Source organism: Corvus moneduloides, chromosome 8, assembly GCF_009650955.1.
Source record: "Corvus moneduloides isolate bCorMon1 chromosome 8, bCorMon1.pri, whole genome shotgun sequence".
Classification (NCBI taxonomy): Eukaryota; Metazoa; Chordata; class Aves; order Passeriformes; family Corvidae; genus Corvus; species Corvus moneduloides.
In genome coordinates this window covers 3,017,195-3,029,964 of record NC_045483.1, presented here as the reverse complement: position 1 = coordinate 3,029,964, position 12,770 = coordinate 3,017,195, and the positions used below count along the sequence as shown (strand labels likewise).

The following is a 12,770-nucleotide window of genomic DNA, read 5'->3' as shown; positions in this document are numbered from 1 at the left end:
ATCCATCTACTAAGAGACCCTGTGACAACTTCTTTTTAAAGGACAGTGGGGTTTAAAGGTTCTGTGGGCTGTTGGGGCTGGGGACAACAGAACACCAAGAGAACACCAATGGAACACCAAGAGAACACCTCCCCTCCCATCATCCTCCACTGACTCTGAATATTTGCTTCCACAGCAATTCAGAGCTGCTTCATGCTGCAGGAAATCTGGTTGAACCCCTTCTCCAGGTGCTCCTGTGTATTTGGAGAGAGACCCAGCCAAGCTCAGAGGGAAGAGGAGGGGTCAGCTGAACAGCAAGTAAGGGTCAGGCTGCCATGCCACCATTCCTGCAGCTGAAGGATTTGATTTCTCTTGGAAATTTGGGCTCTTAATGTCTTCACTGGTTAATAAACCCTCTTCTACTTCAGGGACTCTGTTACATGAAATAGATGAAATGTTCATCGTGCTCTCCCAGCTCCAGCTGCTGGGAATTTTTCTCCAGTTTCAGAAGAAATGGTATTGCCCACAGAAAGCCTTTGCTTGACAGCGTTCTCAGGAATGCAGCATTCCCAGGCTGCAGAGCAGCCTCTGCTTCACGGCTCCGCAGGGATCCCCCTCTGGAGGTACTGAGAGTCAGGAATAACAGAGCCACAAGGAAAGAATGGGGAGATCCCTGCTATTTTCTGAACACAGCCCTCCCTCAGTGGGGAGCTCAGGGCAGAGGAACTGCTGCCACAGGGCCCTTCCCAGTTGCTCTGCAAGAAGGGATCAGCTAAGCCATGAGGGGACACACACATTTCTGCCTCCAAAAAAACAAGTTTCACTCATTTTTCAACTCACTTGAAAAGGCAGATATAGACTGAAATTTCAAATTTTGTAAGGAATTATTTAACCCAGAGGCTAAAGCTGTTTTATATTTAAGCCTGAATTTAGCTTGAAGCATAAAGAAAACTGTAGCATAAATTAGCACATATTGAAAACTCAATGCTAGAGAGATAAAAAGTTGGTTTAAATCCAAGTAGTAAACCAAAAAACGGATTTTGTGAATTTGCTGGATACCGTCAGTGATTAAATAAGTAACTGTAATCAGATTATAGTCTCTCTGAGACAAAATAAAATACATTACTATTGAAAAAACCTTTGAACTTTGTCAGCATCCAACCCCATGAAATATTTCTATTTATGTCGGAATCAAGTTGTTGCATTTCTCTGACACAATTTGAGAGCTCACTGATACCAGTATAAATCTGATAATTCAACTCCCAACTGAAGTTCTTACACTAATATAACACATTAAAAAATCAAGCCGTTCAACACATCTGCCCTCCTATGGAACCAAACCGCATTGCATGTCATAAAATAGTCTGAAAATTAAATGTTAATTCTCATCTAAATGATAGCACGTTTAATTCAGAATGAAAATTAACATCCCACATGCACTGAAAACCTGCACAGCAATGCTGAAAAGCTGAAGTGTGGAGTTTAACACCAGGAACAAAGATAAGATTAGGCATTTTTTATGGATAATATTGTGCTTCTGTATCAACAGTCTTCCCCTCAAGCCCTCTTCTTTTTTTTTTTAAGTCTTTAAACCGGGTGCTTAACTCGGTCCACTAAATATTCTGCAATATGTTGATCATGCTGGTTTTTAATTTCAACTCAACTGAAGAAGCATTGTTTAAAAGAATCACTATATCCCAGGGGAATCAGGAAATTAAACTTTATTTATTGGGTTTGGCTTTCCCATAGGTAGACAGAGCCATATAGCATCTGATTACCCTGTGAGGTGAGGCACGGCTTGAAAAAGAGCCCTGCCAATGTGCCACTGGGCCACTGATTAATTGAGCAACAAGACGAGGAGGTTTGTCACTTAGGGTCATTAATGCATGCCTACAATGCCATTTGAGGCATGAGTGCCTGGTTAGTATTATAGGGCCTGAGCCCACAAAAGTTTACATCTGGGCACAGGACTTGACACTTGTGCTGCTCTGTTTGCATATGAACATTGCCATTTTGGAATACACTGGGCAGTCTAAACACAACCTTCCTTTTTGCGAGTGGTGGGGTGAGTTTTAAATTTATTTTCATAGCATGGTTTGAGTTACAAAATTTCTTTCATTTCATAGAATATTGAAAAGGATCACAAAAATACATACACATTGCTATCAGAGTAGTGCTCTATGACCACTATTTCTACACATCCTACAGCAAGGAATTAAAAGAAAAGGTATTCCTAAGATTCTTCTGAATTTCTGAACCAGTTCAGGCAACCCGGAAAACCATCACCCTCTACCTGGTCTGCCAGAGCAGCTGCATTTTGTTTGCAATAGTTAAACACTGGCCTGGTGAGAAAGCACAGGGTTTTCCCTGGTTCAGGGGGCTGGGCACTCACCTGTGAGCAGGCATTCCTGAATTCCTGAGTTCCGGTCCTTGCAGTCCCAGAGGTCGCCTCCAAGCATTTCTTTGCTTCTGTTTGAATTAAACTTACCTGTTTCAAACTACTTTTTTTTTTCTGTGCACCACATTAAAAAATGAAAATTTGAAATACTTCACTTTCAGGTGAATATAGTGAAGAACAACAAGCTTGATCAGACAAGAGTTAGCATGCTTTCCATAAAAGCAGCTGCTTGTCCAAATCATAAATTGGTTGTTTTACTGGTTCACTCACACTCACTATGGCTAAACATCCAATTTAAGGTCAGTTAGGATTGCTTCCCTGTTAAATGGCCTTCCCTTTAATTAGATATTCCACAGATAATGTTCTAACAGCTTGTTATTTTATTACTTCGTTGGGGAGGCAGGAATAAACCAAGAAATTTGGGATGAGGCAGCTCTTCATAGTTTTTTCCCACTCTGGAGTGGAACGGGTCTCTGTCCTTGCCATCTACTGCTCATTAGATAATGTAGCAGCAGCAGGGAAGTCTTAAGGAAAATAATAATAATAATAATAATAATAATGTTTGTGTACTATAACTTAAAGATAGAGATGCCTAATCTGAAGTTTCTACTTAATTTCAGAAACTTCATTCAGCATGGTCAGTGTATCAACACAGACATTTCCATTAGATACAGGCCTGTACCCTTGGTTCAGCACCACCACAGTTACACCAACATTTTCCTCAGTTGGGGAAACATTAAACCAGGATAAGAGCATTTAAAGAAACTTAATATTATCCACACATGAATTATAGCACTGTAAATAAATGAGCATCAACTTTGGGTTTAGACAGAGCTGGGACACAGCTGCCACTGTGTAACTGCGGCACAGGGAAGGAAAAGGTCTCATCTCCAGTGCCACATCCGCATCAAGTTACTTCACTCTAACCTTGAGAGTACAAGCTAAGGAACAACATTTCAGCTACATGGAGTGATTACATTATGAACACAGTGATCAGATTAACAGCAGATGACTTGGAAGTCAAACTGCTGCATCCCCACTGAATTACCAGCTCCACAAGCAGCAGCACTCATACAACATCAGGGTCTCTAATGACTGTAAACAGCATTTCATTGGTCACAACACTTCATAAATGACACAGCCACAAGAGGTGACATCCAGCTTACCAGGGGCATCATGGGCCGAGAGACAGCAGCTTTGGTGGAGGTGGAGACCATGTCCTCACATCTTGTTATCAGCAAGCAGGGCAGAAAGAAGGAAAAAACCCCAAGCACACTGTAAACAAGTGGGTGTAACACTGCAGACACAGGTACAAGACTGTTACCCAGTACCCAGTACAGCTCCACCAGCCACCTGAGAGCCAAGCTGGCTTCAGCCAGGGCATGGAAACTTCAGTGGCTAAGTTGCTACTCTTCAGCTCAGCTCTATTAATCACGGAATCACAGATTATCCTGAGCTGGGAGGGATCCACAGGGATCATCAGTCCAACCCCTGGCCCTACACAGACACCCCAACAATCCTGCCCTGTGCATCCCTGGGAGCATTGTCCAAATGCTCCTGCAGCTCTGGCAGCCTTGGGGCCAGGACCATTCCCTGGGGAGCCTGTTCAGCCCTCTGGTTTAACTTTTTTTGTTTGATTTTGAGTTCTGTGAATTTAAGTAACACACTGAAAACACTTTTAAATTAACACAAAAAAGATTTCCTAAGAGTGCTGTATAGACAGTCCCTACATTGATGCAGGCTCAGGAGAAAAACAGAGGGCAACAATACTCCTTGGAAAGGATTATAGGGGGAAGTCTGTTGTTTCTGTAAAGAGGGTGTTTGGGTTTTTTTAATAAAACAAGGCACAAAAAAAGTCCATCCTTATCAACACCACTAAGAACACTTAGGCTGATTTAACCCACAGTACGCTCACTCTGCTGAGCCTACCTACACCCATCTGATCCCAATGAACTCCTAGCCAGGAGCACTTTCCTGCACTGACTAGAAAATTTTAGGGGAGTTACCAGCCTTACTTTTGTCTCTTCCATTCCCCAAGAAGCAAAAAAATCCATGTTCAAAAAAGTTTTAACTCAATAGGACCTTCTTCTCAGAGACATTATCATCACAAGATTAAACAAACTGATGGTTTCTAGCCAAAGTACACAAATTTATCTGGGGAATTCCTTACTCATTTCCAAATTCAGTGTATCATGTCTCCTGTTATTTACCCAAGAAACACTGGCAGAGCATGAGATCTGTCAGAATCACCTGTTTTATTCAACCCAGCACACTGTATTTCAGTTTATAAGAGTTTCATGATCTCTTCAGTTTCTCCTCTGGAATCTTTATTACAATATAGTTGGAAATATGTATTAATCCAAAGGTACTTTTTTCTTTTTTTAATCACGTTTTAACGAAAATGAGAAGAAAAAAAAAGAAAAAGAGGTGAAAATAAAGAAATCTGGAATGTTTCTGTCGGTGTTTTAAGGCATAACAAACTACAGTAATTTATTTCACCACATCCAGTTGTAACGCTAAACCACAGATAAACATTACTAATGGAGCAAGAATGTGTTCCTTCCTTCTGATGGAGGTCCAAGATTGCCTTTTGGAGTTTGCCAAACAGCATGGGGCACTTCATTCACCATGTGATTGGCACACACTTCAGTTCTGAATCAGTTTGGGGATGAAATTGTTGGCTAAAGCTCTGGAAATTCTGACTCTGGAGCTGTCAGGGAGGCTGTCTTTACTTTGAGAAAAAGCAATTCATTTTAATAGCACTATGTTGCTTGGCTTTTTATTTGGTTTTACATTGTTCATTGATGTTTTGGATTTTGATGTATTGTGCAGCACCCCAAGAACTCTAACAGGGGCAACTTCATTTAAAAAATTAGTTTATTATTTCAACATGTGCTAATAAAATTGCTACATGTTTGGGCAGTCCAATCCCATCTATTTTGATGGCACACAAAAAGGCCATCAGCCACTGCATGCTGACACCAAAAGATGTATCTCTTCACTGAAAGGCAGAAATGTCATTTCTTAACTGAGCTCATGTTCAAGGAAGCTCTTACAATGCAGGGAATTCTAAGGGTCAAGGGTTTATTTTCCCATTTATCTTGTAAATAAAGGAAATTATCTCATAAACTTACGATTTATTTTTTTTTAGTCAACATTATTTTACATAGCAACAAGCTTATTTGTAGGATATTTTAAGACACACAGTTTGGCTTATTATTTTTATTGATACTAATGGAAATGATCCAGAAGAGGAAAACACATCATCTGGAGGTCTGACTCTACTGCCTGCCATATCCTAACGTCAGTGAATATTCTGGGAGCAGAGTGCTTGGAGGACTGGGTTTGAATTATCTTCCTTGGGGACATGTAAGTATAAAATCATGAATTATTTTAAGATCCAGTCCACCCCAAACTCAAACCTCCATGCAACACTTCAGGTCAAGCTTTTTTCCCCCCTTACAGCCATGAATCAAATTTGTGGGTGCACAAATGTTGTTCACAACACTCTTTCTTTTTTCACTTCTACAACTGCTGTGCTAGAACCAAACAGGACACTTATTTTGCACCGCAATCTAATGCATAGCTTCTTTTTTTACCTACTTTCTCTAATGGCTGGTCACCTGCCTCCTCAGCCATGAAACCTTTCAGGAATGTTTCTCTCTTACCTGAACACACACGGGTTTGGCTCCCTGCTGTGGTAATCCCTCGAGGATCCAGTTCCATTATGCTCCTGTGTCAATACAGGTGCTGTCAGCTGCCTGAGGTACAGCCCTGCCACTGATTCAGAAGCTGAAGAAGCTTAGGTATCAAGATGGGGGTCAACCAGAATCAGATGACACAAGCACAATCCCTATCTCTGTTCTCCTAATAGAGATATGTCTAAAAATATGCACAATCTTGCTTTTCCTTATAATGCTCCTCTTCTTTAAAGTTTTTATAGTACTGTATGTTTTCAGAGTAATGTAAGGTTGTTGATCACAATGAACTCTCAACTGTACTGCCACGTGCGCTTTACACCAATGTTTATTCCTTCACCATTGGTTTGAGTAGTGAACAGTTCAGGTTTGCTAGGTCAGTGCTCCAGAGGTGTTTTGCTAATTAAGATGACTTGTATGGCTGCACGGCTTTTTCATCTTCGGGAGCAGGTTTGTTGCTGCACTGGTTTTGGGTGTGGTGTTTCGGGTAGCGCCTACAACCCCGGCCCTCGTTGTTTCCAGGGGTCGGATCTGCCACAAATGAGGTCTGGTAAACGGTTAAGAAGCTGTTGCTGTTGCTCTGGTCTGGTGCATGAGCCCACTCAAAGAAGTTATGGGAGGTGTGTCTCTGTTTCTCTGGATCCAACTTCCTCAGGCCCATGCCCTAGGAAAAAAAAAGGAAAGAAAAATTCATGCAAACATATGACTTCCAGTCACAGCTTCACAGATGAATCTTGTAACAGTCACTACCCCACTGGGAAGTGAACGAAGCTGTTACCACAGTGATTTCAAGAACTCATGGTCGATCTTTAGCAAGTTAAAAATAATATTGTCAGACTTGCCTGTATGAACATTTTTGGTTGCATATATAATGGGAAATCTGCTGACCTTCCACCTCTCAGTGCTAATAAACCACTTTTACTTTGCATTTCTGTAGCACACCATCTACTCAAGGCTATTTAGCTACACTTCGCTAAATTAATCTTCAGAGGCACCCAGAGAAATAGGTTAATAATTCTAGGTTTGGACTGCAATAAAGAAACTGAGACAGACCATGAAATCTGAATCTTCAATGCTATCCCTTGTGTGTCAAAACACAAAGAGACAGAGCCTGATTTTCACACTCCACAGCCTGCAGGAAATTTATCTGGAATTATGGTTGATCAGTATCTCTAAAACTATGAGACACTGCACAAAGTGCACAGAAATGGAGGTTACTCAGTGAATAATGAATTCCAAAAAGTCTAGGCCTGACAGAGCCCAAAGTCAGACAAACTCCCTATATCACAACTCACTGCTTTACTCATTATCCTGGGAACTGCACTATTTCTTTTGCTGCCTGGAATGATATCAACAATCTAAGGCAAGTGGAAGAACATGAAACTGTTGCCCATACAGAAAAGCCCCAAACAATTTAAATTCTAGTCAAAGTTGTGGCTTCTGCAGCATACATTTAAACAGGAGTATTGTAAAGAGATGTGGATTGGAAGAGAATGCATTCTTGAGATATACTGTGGGTATCTTAAGGTCCTTTGGTTAAATTTGTGATAAAGATGAGTCTGAACAAAATATTTGGGACTGTGAATTACAAGTGGCTGAGATCTCTACAAAAATTCATTCCAAGGCCAATCACTTCTAGCAGACTAACAGGGCATGTAACTGGGTACAAAACCAAAACAGGAATAAAATGCCTGTCAGAGACACAAATCATGGCTTTTTTCTTCCCTTTGAACTGTGCCACTCTCAGTGACTGTGTAAGCTGCTGCACACCCATGACAGTCCCAGAGAAGTCCCACGCCTATACCAATAAAAAGTGTATTTTTCTGTGCTATTTACATTTTTGTCTTCTCACAAATCTTAGCATTTATTCTTTCTTTTTTTTTACAGGGGACTGAAAAGATGCTGTATTTAATCTCTGGCAGACCAACAGATCTGAACTTGCTTGATTTGTCTCAGTACTGGGTACTTACCAAGTCAAAATACTCTGCTGCATTGCATATGTCGTGTCTGTTGTCATGAGAAGAGAATGGGAAATGGTTGTTTCCTGCTTTCTGAAAGAAAAGAAATGACAGCAAAAAATTATGAATTTTCTTATACCTTGTTTGGAGTCTATTAGTCTTAGTTCTTATAGTCTGAAATTACAGCTGCCTTTGTTCTAGCACAGAACACATATTCCTCTGTTAAATATTCAACTGCACATTATTTTCTAGAGGTAATGTGGACTTTGTATTTTTTTTTAATAAAATCATCAGGAGGATTTGCTGAATATATACATGATTAATATAAAAGTGGGAATTTTCAAATAAGAAATGATACATTCTGTCTGCAGCAAAATGCTGGATATATGTCAGGATTGCCTTGCTTGATTAAGTAGTAGGCCTAAAGCTAATTAAAATAAACTACAAAAGGGACCTCAAAACTGAATTAGTCTGTGATTTATGAACTGAATGTCATGGACACTGCTTGTTGCAGGGGAAGTGGAGGAGGTATTAATTGCTTAACTAATTTATAATCTCATTCTTTAACATGATGTTCATCCAGTCTCTAAATGAAACTAGAGTTTCAGAAGAAAAAAAGGACAACAAAAAAGCTCTTTTAGAAATAATGAACATATTTGGCTTTTTAAATGTTTGTTATATATCATTGCAATATTCCAATTATGATATTCCCCTCCAAACAAAAAAAGCAAGTTTTAATGTAACGCAGTCTAAAAGAGGTGTTTCAAGAGGAGGGGAATCTGAATCAGTTCTAAAGATAAATGCAACTGGAGACCTGATCCAGCAAGAAGATTCACCAGACACAAAATCTGCCTGCATGGGGTCAGCTGCAGGGTCAGATCTCAGGATATTTGGTTTACTAGGCAGATTCTCTACCTTTTTTTAGGTATGTTCACATGTTCACTTGTCTCATACAGATTCAACCAGACTGTAGTTCAATGGGCTCATACATGTGTTTAAAAATAAGCACCTTCTGAGCGTATAAAATTTCTTACTAAATTATACTACTGCAATTAAAAGTCAATCTCAACATTTCAGGAATAGTGTTTATTACCAGTGCCTAAACAAACTTCCTCAGATTGTTCCATTTTAGCCTTTAGTGCATCTTCATGCTCTCGTCACTGATCTCAGATGAATTCTTAATTTATGACAGAGAAGAATTTCCCTAATTCTATTTAAAAGTGGAGGGCTGGTAAAGACAAGGCATGAAACACCAGGTGAACAGTCACACTGGTGTTGATAAAAGGTCCCTCCACCCTGGTTCTCCTTTTCAGGCAGTGGCTAAGGCCAGATGTTCCACAGAAAGGTAGATGTAATATTAACACAGTGTATACTCATGTTACAATATATTCTCCTTTTCAGTAGCCCCAAGCTTCCCTTTTAAATATTCCTTCCAAGTCCATTTCTGCGCTTCATTATAGCAAAACCTGCGAAATGAACCCACTGTAATTGCTGTGCTTATAGGAAATGGAAATAGAAAACGTTCTGTGCACAAAGTGGGTGGGTAAAGCAAAGCTCAGTGTGATGATAAAATAAGGACATGAAAACGTGCTTACAACACTGCAACATTTTAAATACTTGTGATTTTAAAAAATAATGTATTTCTTTTCATCCTAAAATTTTTCACAAATTTTAAAGCAAGCCTTAAAAATGCTTCAAATGAGAAGCTTCTAACTTTTTAATGACCAAAAGAATAACCCTTTGTGTGAATATACTGAATTTCCAACAGCGGATCAAATTTCCATTAAACGTCCTTACAGGGCTTTACACACAGTCTGTGGGCTGAGATTGATCACAGTGTATTCGGTGTCTCAATAATAAAAGGGAAAATCAGCAATAATACAGCAAGACTTTGAGCAACCAAAATGATAAGTGAGTAACAGGGAAATATGTTTCCTCCGCAGCACAGGCAGCAATCACTCCATCCCCTGAGGCACAAAGTCTGCCAGCCCGCTGTGACTGCTCCGCCAACGACCCTGAGTGCTGTTCTTACTTACAACTTCGCGAGTGACAACTTGCAAAAGAGCTCCGAAAATCGGCTGTGTTGCCACAGGAACTGACTCACCTGCTCCCGAGCTTTGTATTCCAGCGGCATTCTAAATTCCGTTCCCAGAGCGGCTGCCGAGTTCAGGACGTGTTTAAGTGAAGCGCTTGTTGTTGATTCCAGCTCGCCCTGGCCATCTCCAGCGTGAGCAAACTAGAAAATAATGAAGATTATGACCCTTTAAAATAAAATCCAACTAAAAAACCCAAACAAAACAAAAACAACCCCACAAATAAATATGATCAGAAATGTGGGCAAAATGGTATTTGCCCATTTATCTTTTATTACTTGGATTGCAGCAGCACCTAGTGGCGTCTGGAAAAATGAGGAGCCTCCCACACACAAAGCTAAACCCTACAATAAAGACCTTCGAACGTAGATAAAATAACCAGACAAGAATTTTAGGAACCTTCAAGACAAGAATGCCCAGGAACTTTCTGGAAACTGTTTATACAGCAATAACCACCAAGGAAAACAACGACCTTCCTCCCCCCCCCCCCCATGCTACTCCTACTGTTGTACAGGTTTGAAAACACAAAATTTTCAGGAACAGCTTAACCAAACATCAAGCCAAAGAGTTCAGAGAGTGAGGAACAGCCTGTGCCAGGAGTGTCACAGTGCCCTGGGATGCCAAGACATCCCAGCCTAGCACTTCCGATGGGATCACAGTGTTCTCCTGGAGGCGAAAACCAAGGCAAACCTTGGCTGGAGTCCTCCAGAAGAGAAGGAAAATCAGCCAGGGCTAACTATCAAATAAGAGACCTCCAGCATTGCTGGAAAACTGGAAAAAAAATCCAGCCAGGCTTAGTTAGCAAGCCAGGACTTTTGCACACTTCCTCTGAATACCTAGGACACCGTTCCCTTATAAAGCTCAGGAATGGGAAGATTCATTTCTGGTTTAAGGACAAAGTCACCCTTAGTGCTTCTTTGAGAGTTTAAGGATAAAGAAGGCCTGTGGGGGACACGGGGACTCCTGCCTGACCCTTACCCAGTCACCAGGGCGCCGCTTGCCGGCCTGCTCGCACCCCTCCTCAGACATGGCTCGGTGTCACTGCCACCCCTGGACACTCTGCCAGGGCCACCGCGGCTCCTTGGTGACCTGCTCACACACTGGGGCATGTGTAGAATCCTCCCCTGTGACCTCAGAGCCTCCCTGGTGTTTCAGTGAGATCCACACAACCAAAAGCAACTCTGGGCAACGCTGCTCTTGCCCATGTGCTGCCGGGAAGGGGGAAATAACAGCTCATAAAAGCATTGAATGTTAAAAACAAATCAGTTCTGCACAATCACTTCAGTGACACTTTACAGCCTGAATAGGAATGCACGCAGAGAGTTGTTTTTGAGGAAAACCCCAAGGACGTTAGGGACAGAATTTTTAAGATGCAACTTCCTTCTCTTTTGAAAATGGTTTTACACATACACACATCTTAATTGAACACACAACCAGTATTTACAGAAGACCTAACTGCGTCTTAATGGGTTTCTTTGCTTTTGAGTTTGAGCGCTGACTTGGAAACATCCCAACTCCGTAACTGTCAGCACACTTGGCCAGTTTAGCACAAACCAAAACTTTGCCTCCTTGGCCTTGACAGACTGTAAAGAAGATGACACTTGTGTCCTTTTTGGCTTCAAACTGACAGAGAATAGGTATAGATTAGGTATTAGGAAGAAACTGTTCCCTGTGAGGGTGCTGAGACCTGGGCACAGGGTGCCCAGAGCAGCTGTGGCTGCCCCTGGATCCCTGGAAGTGCCCAAGGCCAGGTTGGACAGGGCTTGGAGCACCCTGGGACAGTGGAAGGTGTCCCTGCCTGTGGCAGGGGATGGCACTGGATGATCTTCAAGGTCCCTTCCAGCCCAAACCATTCTGTGATTCCATGATCTATATGTATGTGTATGTGTGTGTGTGTGTATATATATAAAAAGATATATGTGGCTATAGATAGATATAGATGTAATTTAAGAGGCAGTCAGCATTTGTACTCTCTGACCAGTCATGAACTGTACTGCTTCTTGTGGTTTAGAGATTGAGGAATATCATCTACAAGGAAAAGAATAGATACTAAAAGTCCCATGGGCACTATTTAGGCATTACTTGATTGCTGAGGCCATCACAGCTTAGCTCTTGTCGAACTCAGAGTACAAGCAGAGGGCAGGACACTGCAATTTTCAATCCTCTCCCATGCTGACATATACCCCATCAAGTTTTTGCTTGTTTCACCAAGGTCCCAGTGATCCAGGCAAACCAAACCAGCCTGGAGAAAAGTAGGCTCGGGGGGATCTTCTGGCTCAGCTGTGAACAGCCTCAAGCTGTGCTAGGGGAGGTCTAGACTGGATATTAGAGAAAATTTATTCATGGAAAGAGTGGTCAAGAATTGGAAGGGGCTGCCCAGGAAGGCGGTGGAGTCCCCATACCTGGAGGTGTTTACCGGAACGACTGGACGTGACACTCCGTGCTTTGGTGTAATTAACGAGGGGGCTTTGGTGTAATTGACGAGGGGGAAATCGGTCACAGCTTGGCCTCGACGATCTTCCTTCCATATGTTTTTCGAACCTCACCAACTCCGCGACCCCGCTGGAAGCGCCACACTCGCCCCTCACGGAGCCGCCACCGCCTCCCGCCCCTCACGGCGCCGCCCTCAGAGCCCGCCCTTCCC

At 41.8% G+C, this 12,770-nt stretch overlaps 2 protein-coding genes across 2 annotated transcripts in view; both read right to left on the bottom strand.

Moving 5' to 3' along the window:
- The window catches only part of CTBP2 (C-terminal binding protein 2), a 286,749-nt gene extending 280,457 nt beyond the window's left edge, over nt 1-6,292 (bottom strand). Inside the window, exons 1-2 of the mRNA XM_032115975.1 lie at nt 6,046-6,292; nt 3,544-3,604 (exon numbers count right to left, since the gene is read on the bottom strand). The gene's annotated coding sequence lies outside the window, so the exon portion shown is untranslated. The remainder of the gene's footprint in view (nt 1-3,543; nt 3,605-6,045) is intronic.
- A 93-nt stretch (nt 6,293-6,385) lies between these two features.
- TEX36 (testis expressed 36) lies at nt 6,386-11,220 on the bottom strand. Its single transcript, XM_032115983.1, has 4 exons — nt 11,105-11,220; nt 10,138-10,269; nt 8,046-8,126; nt 6,386-6,739 (listed from the first exon to the last, which is right to left on the bottom strand). Exons 1-4 carry the CDS (start codon nt 11,153-11,155, stop codon nt 6,479-6,481), a joined length of 525 nt encoding a protein of 174 aa, XP_031971874.1. The 5' UTR covers nt 11,156-11,220; the 3' UTR covers nt 6,386-6,478.
- Between the last annotated feature and the right edge of the window lie 1,550 nt (nt 11,221-12,770).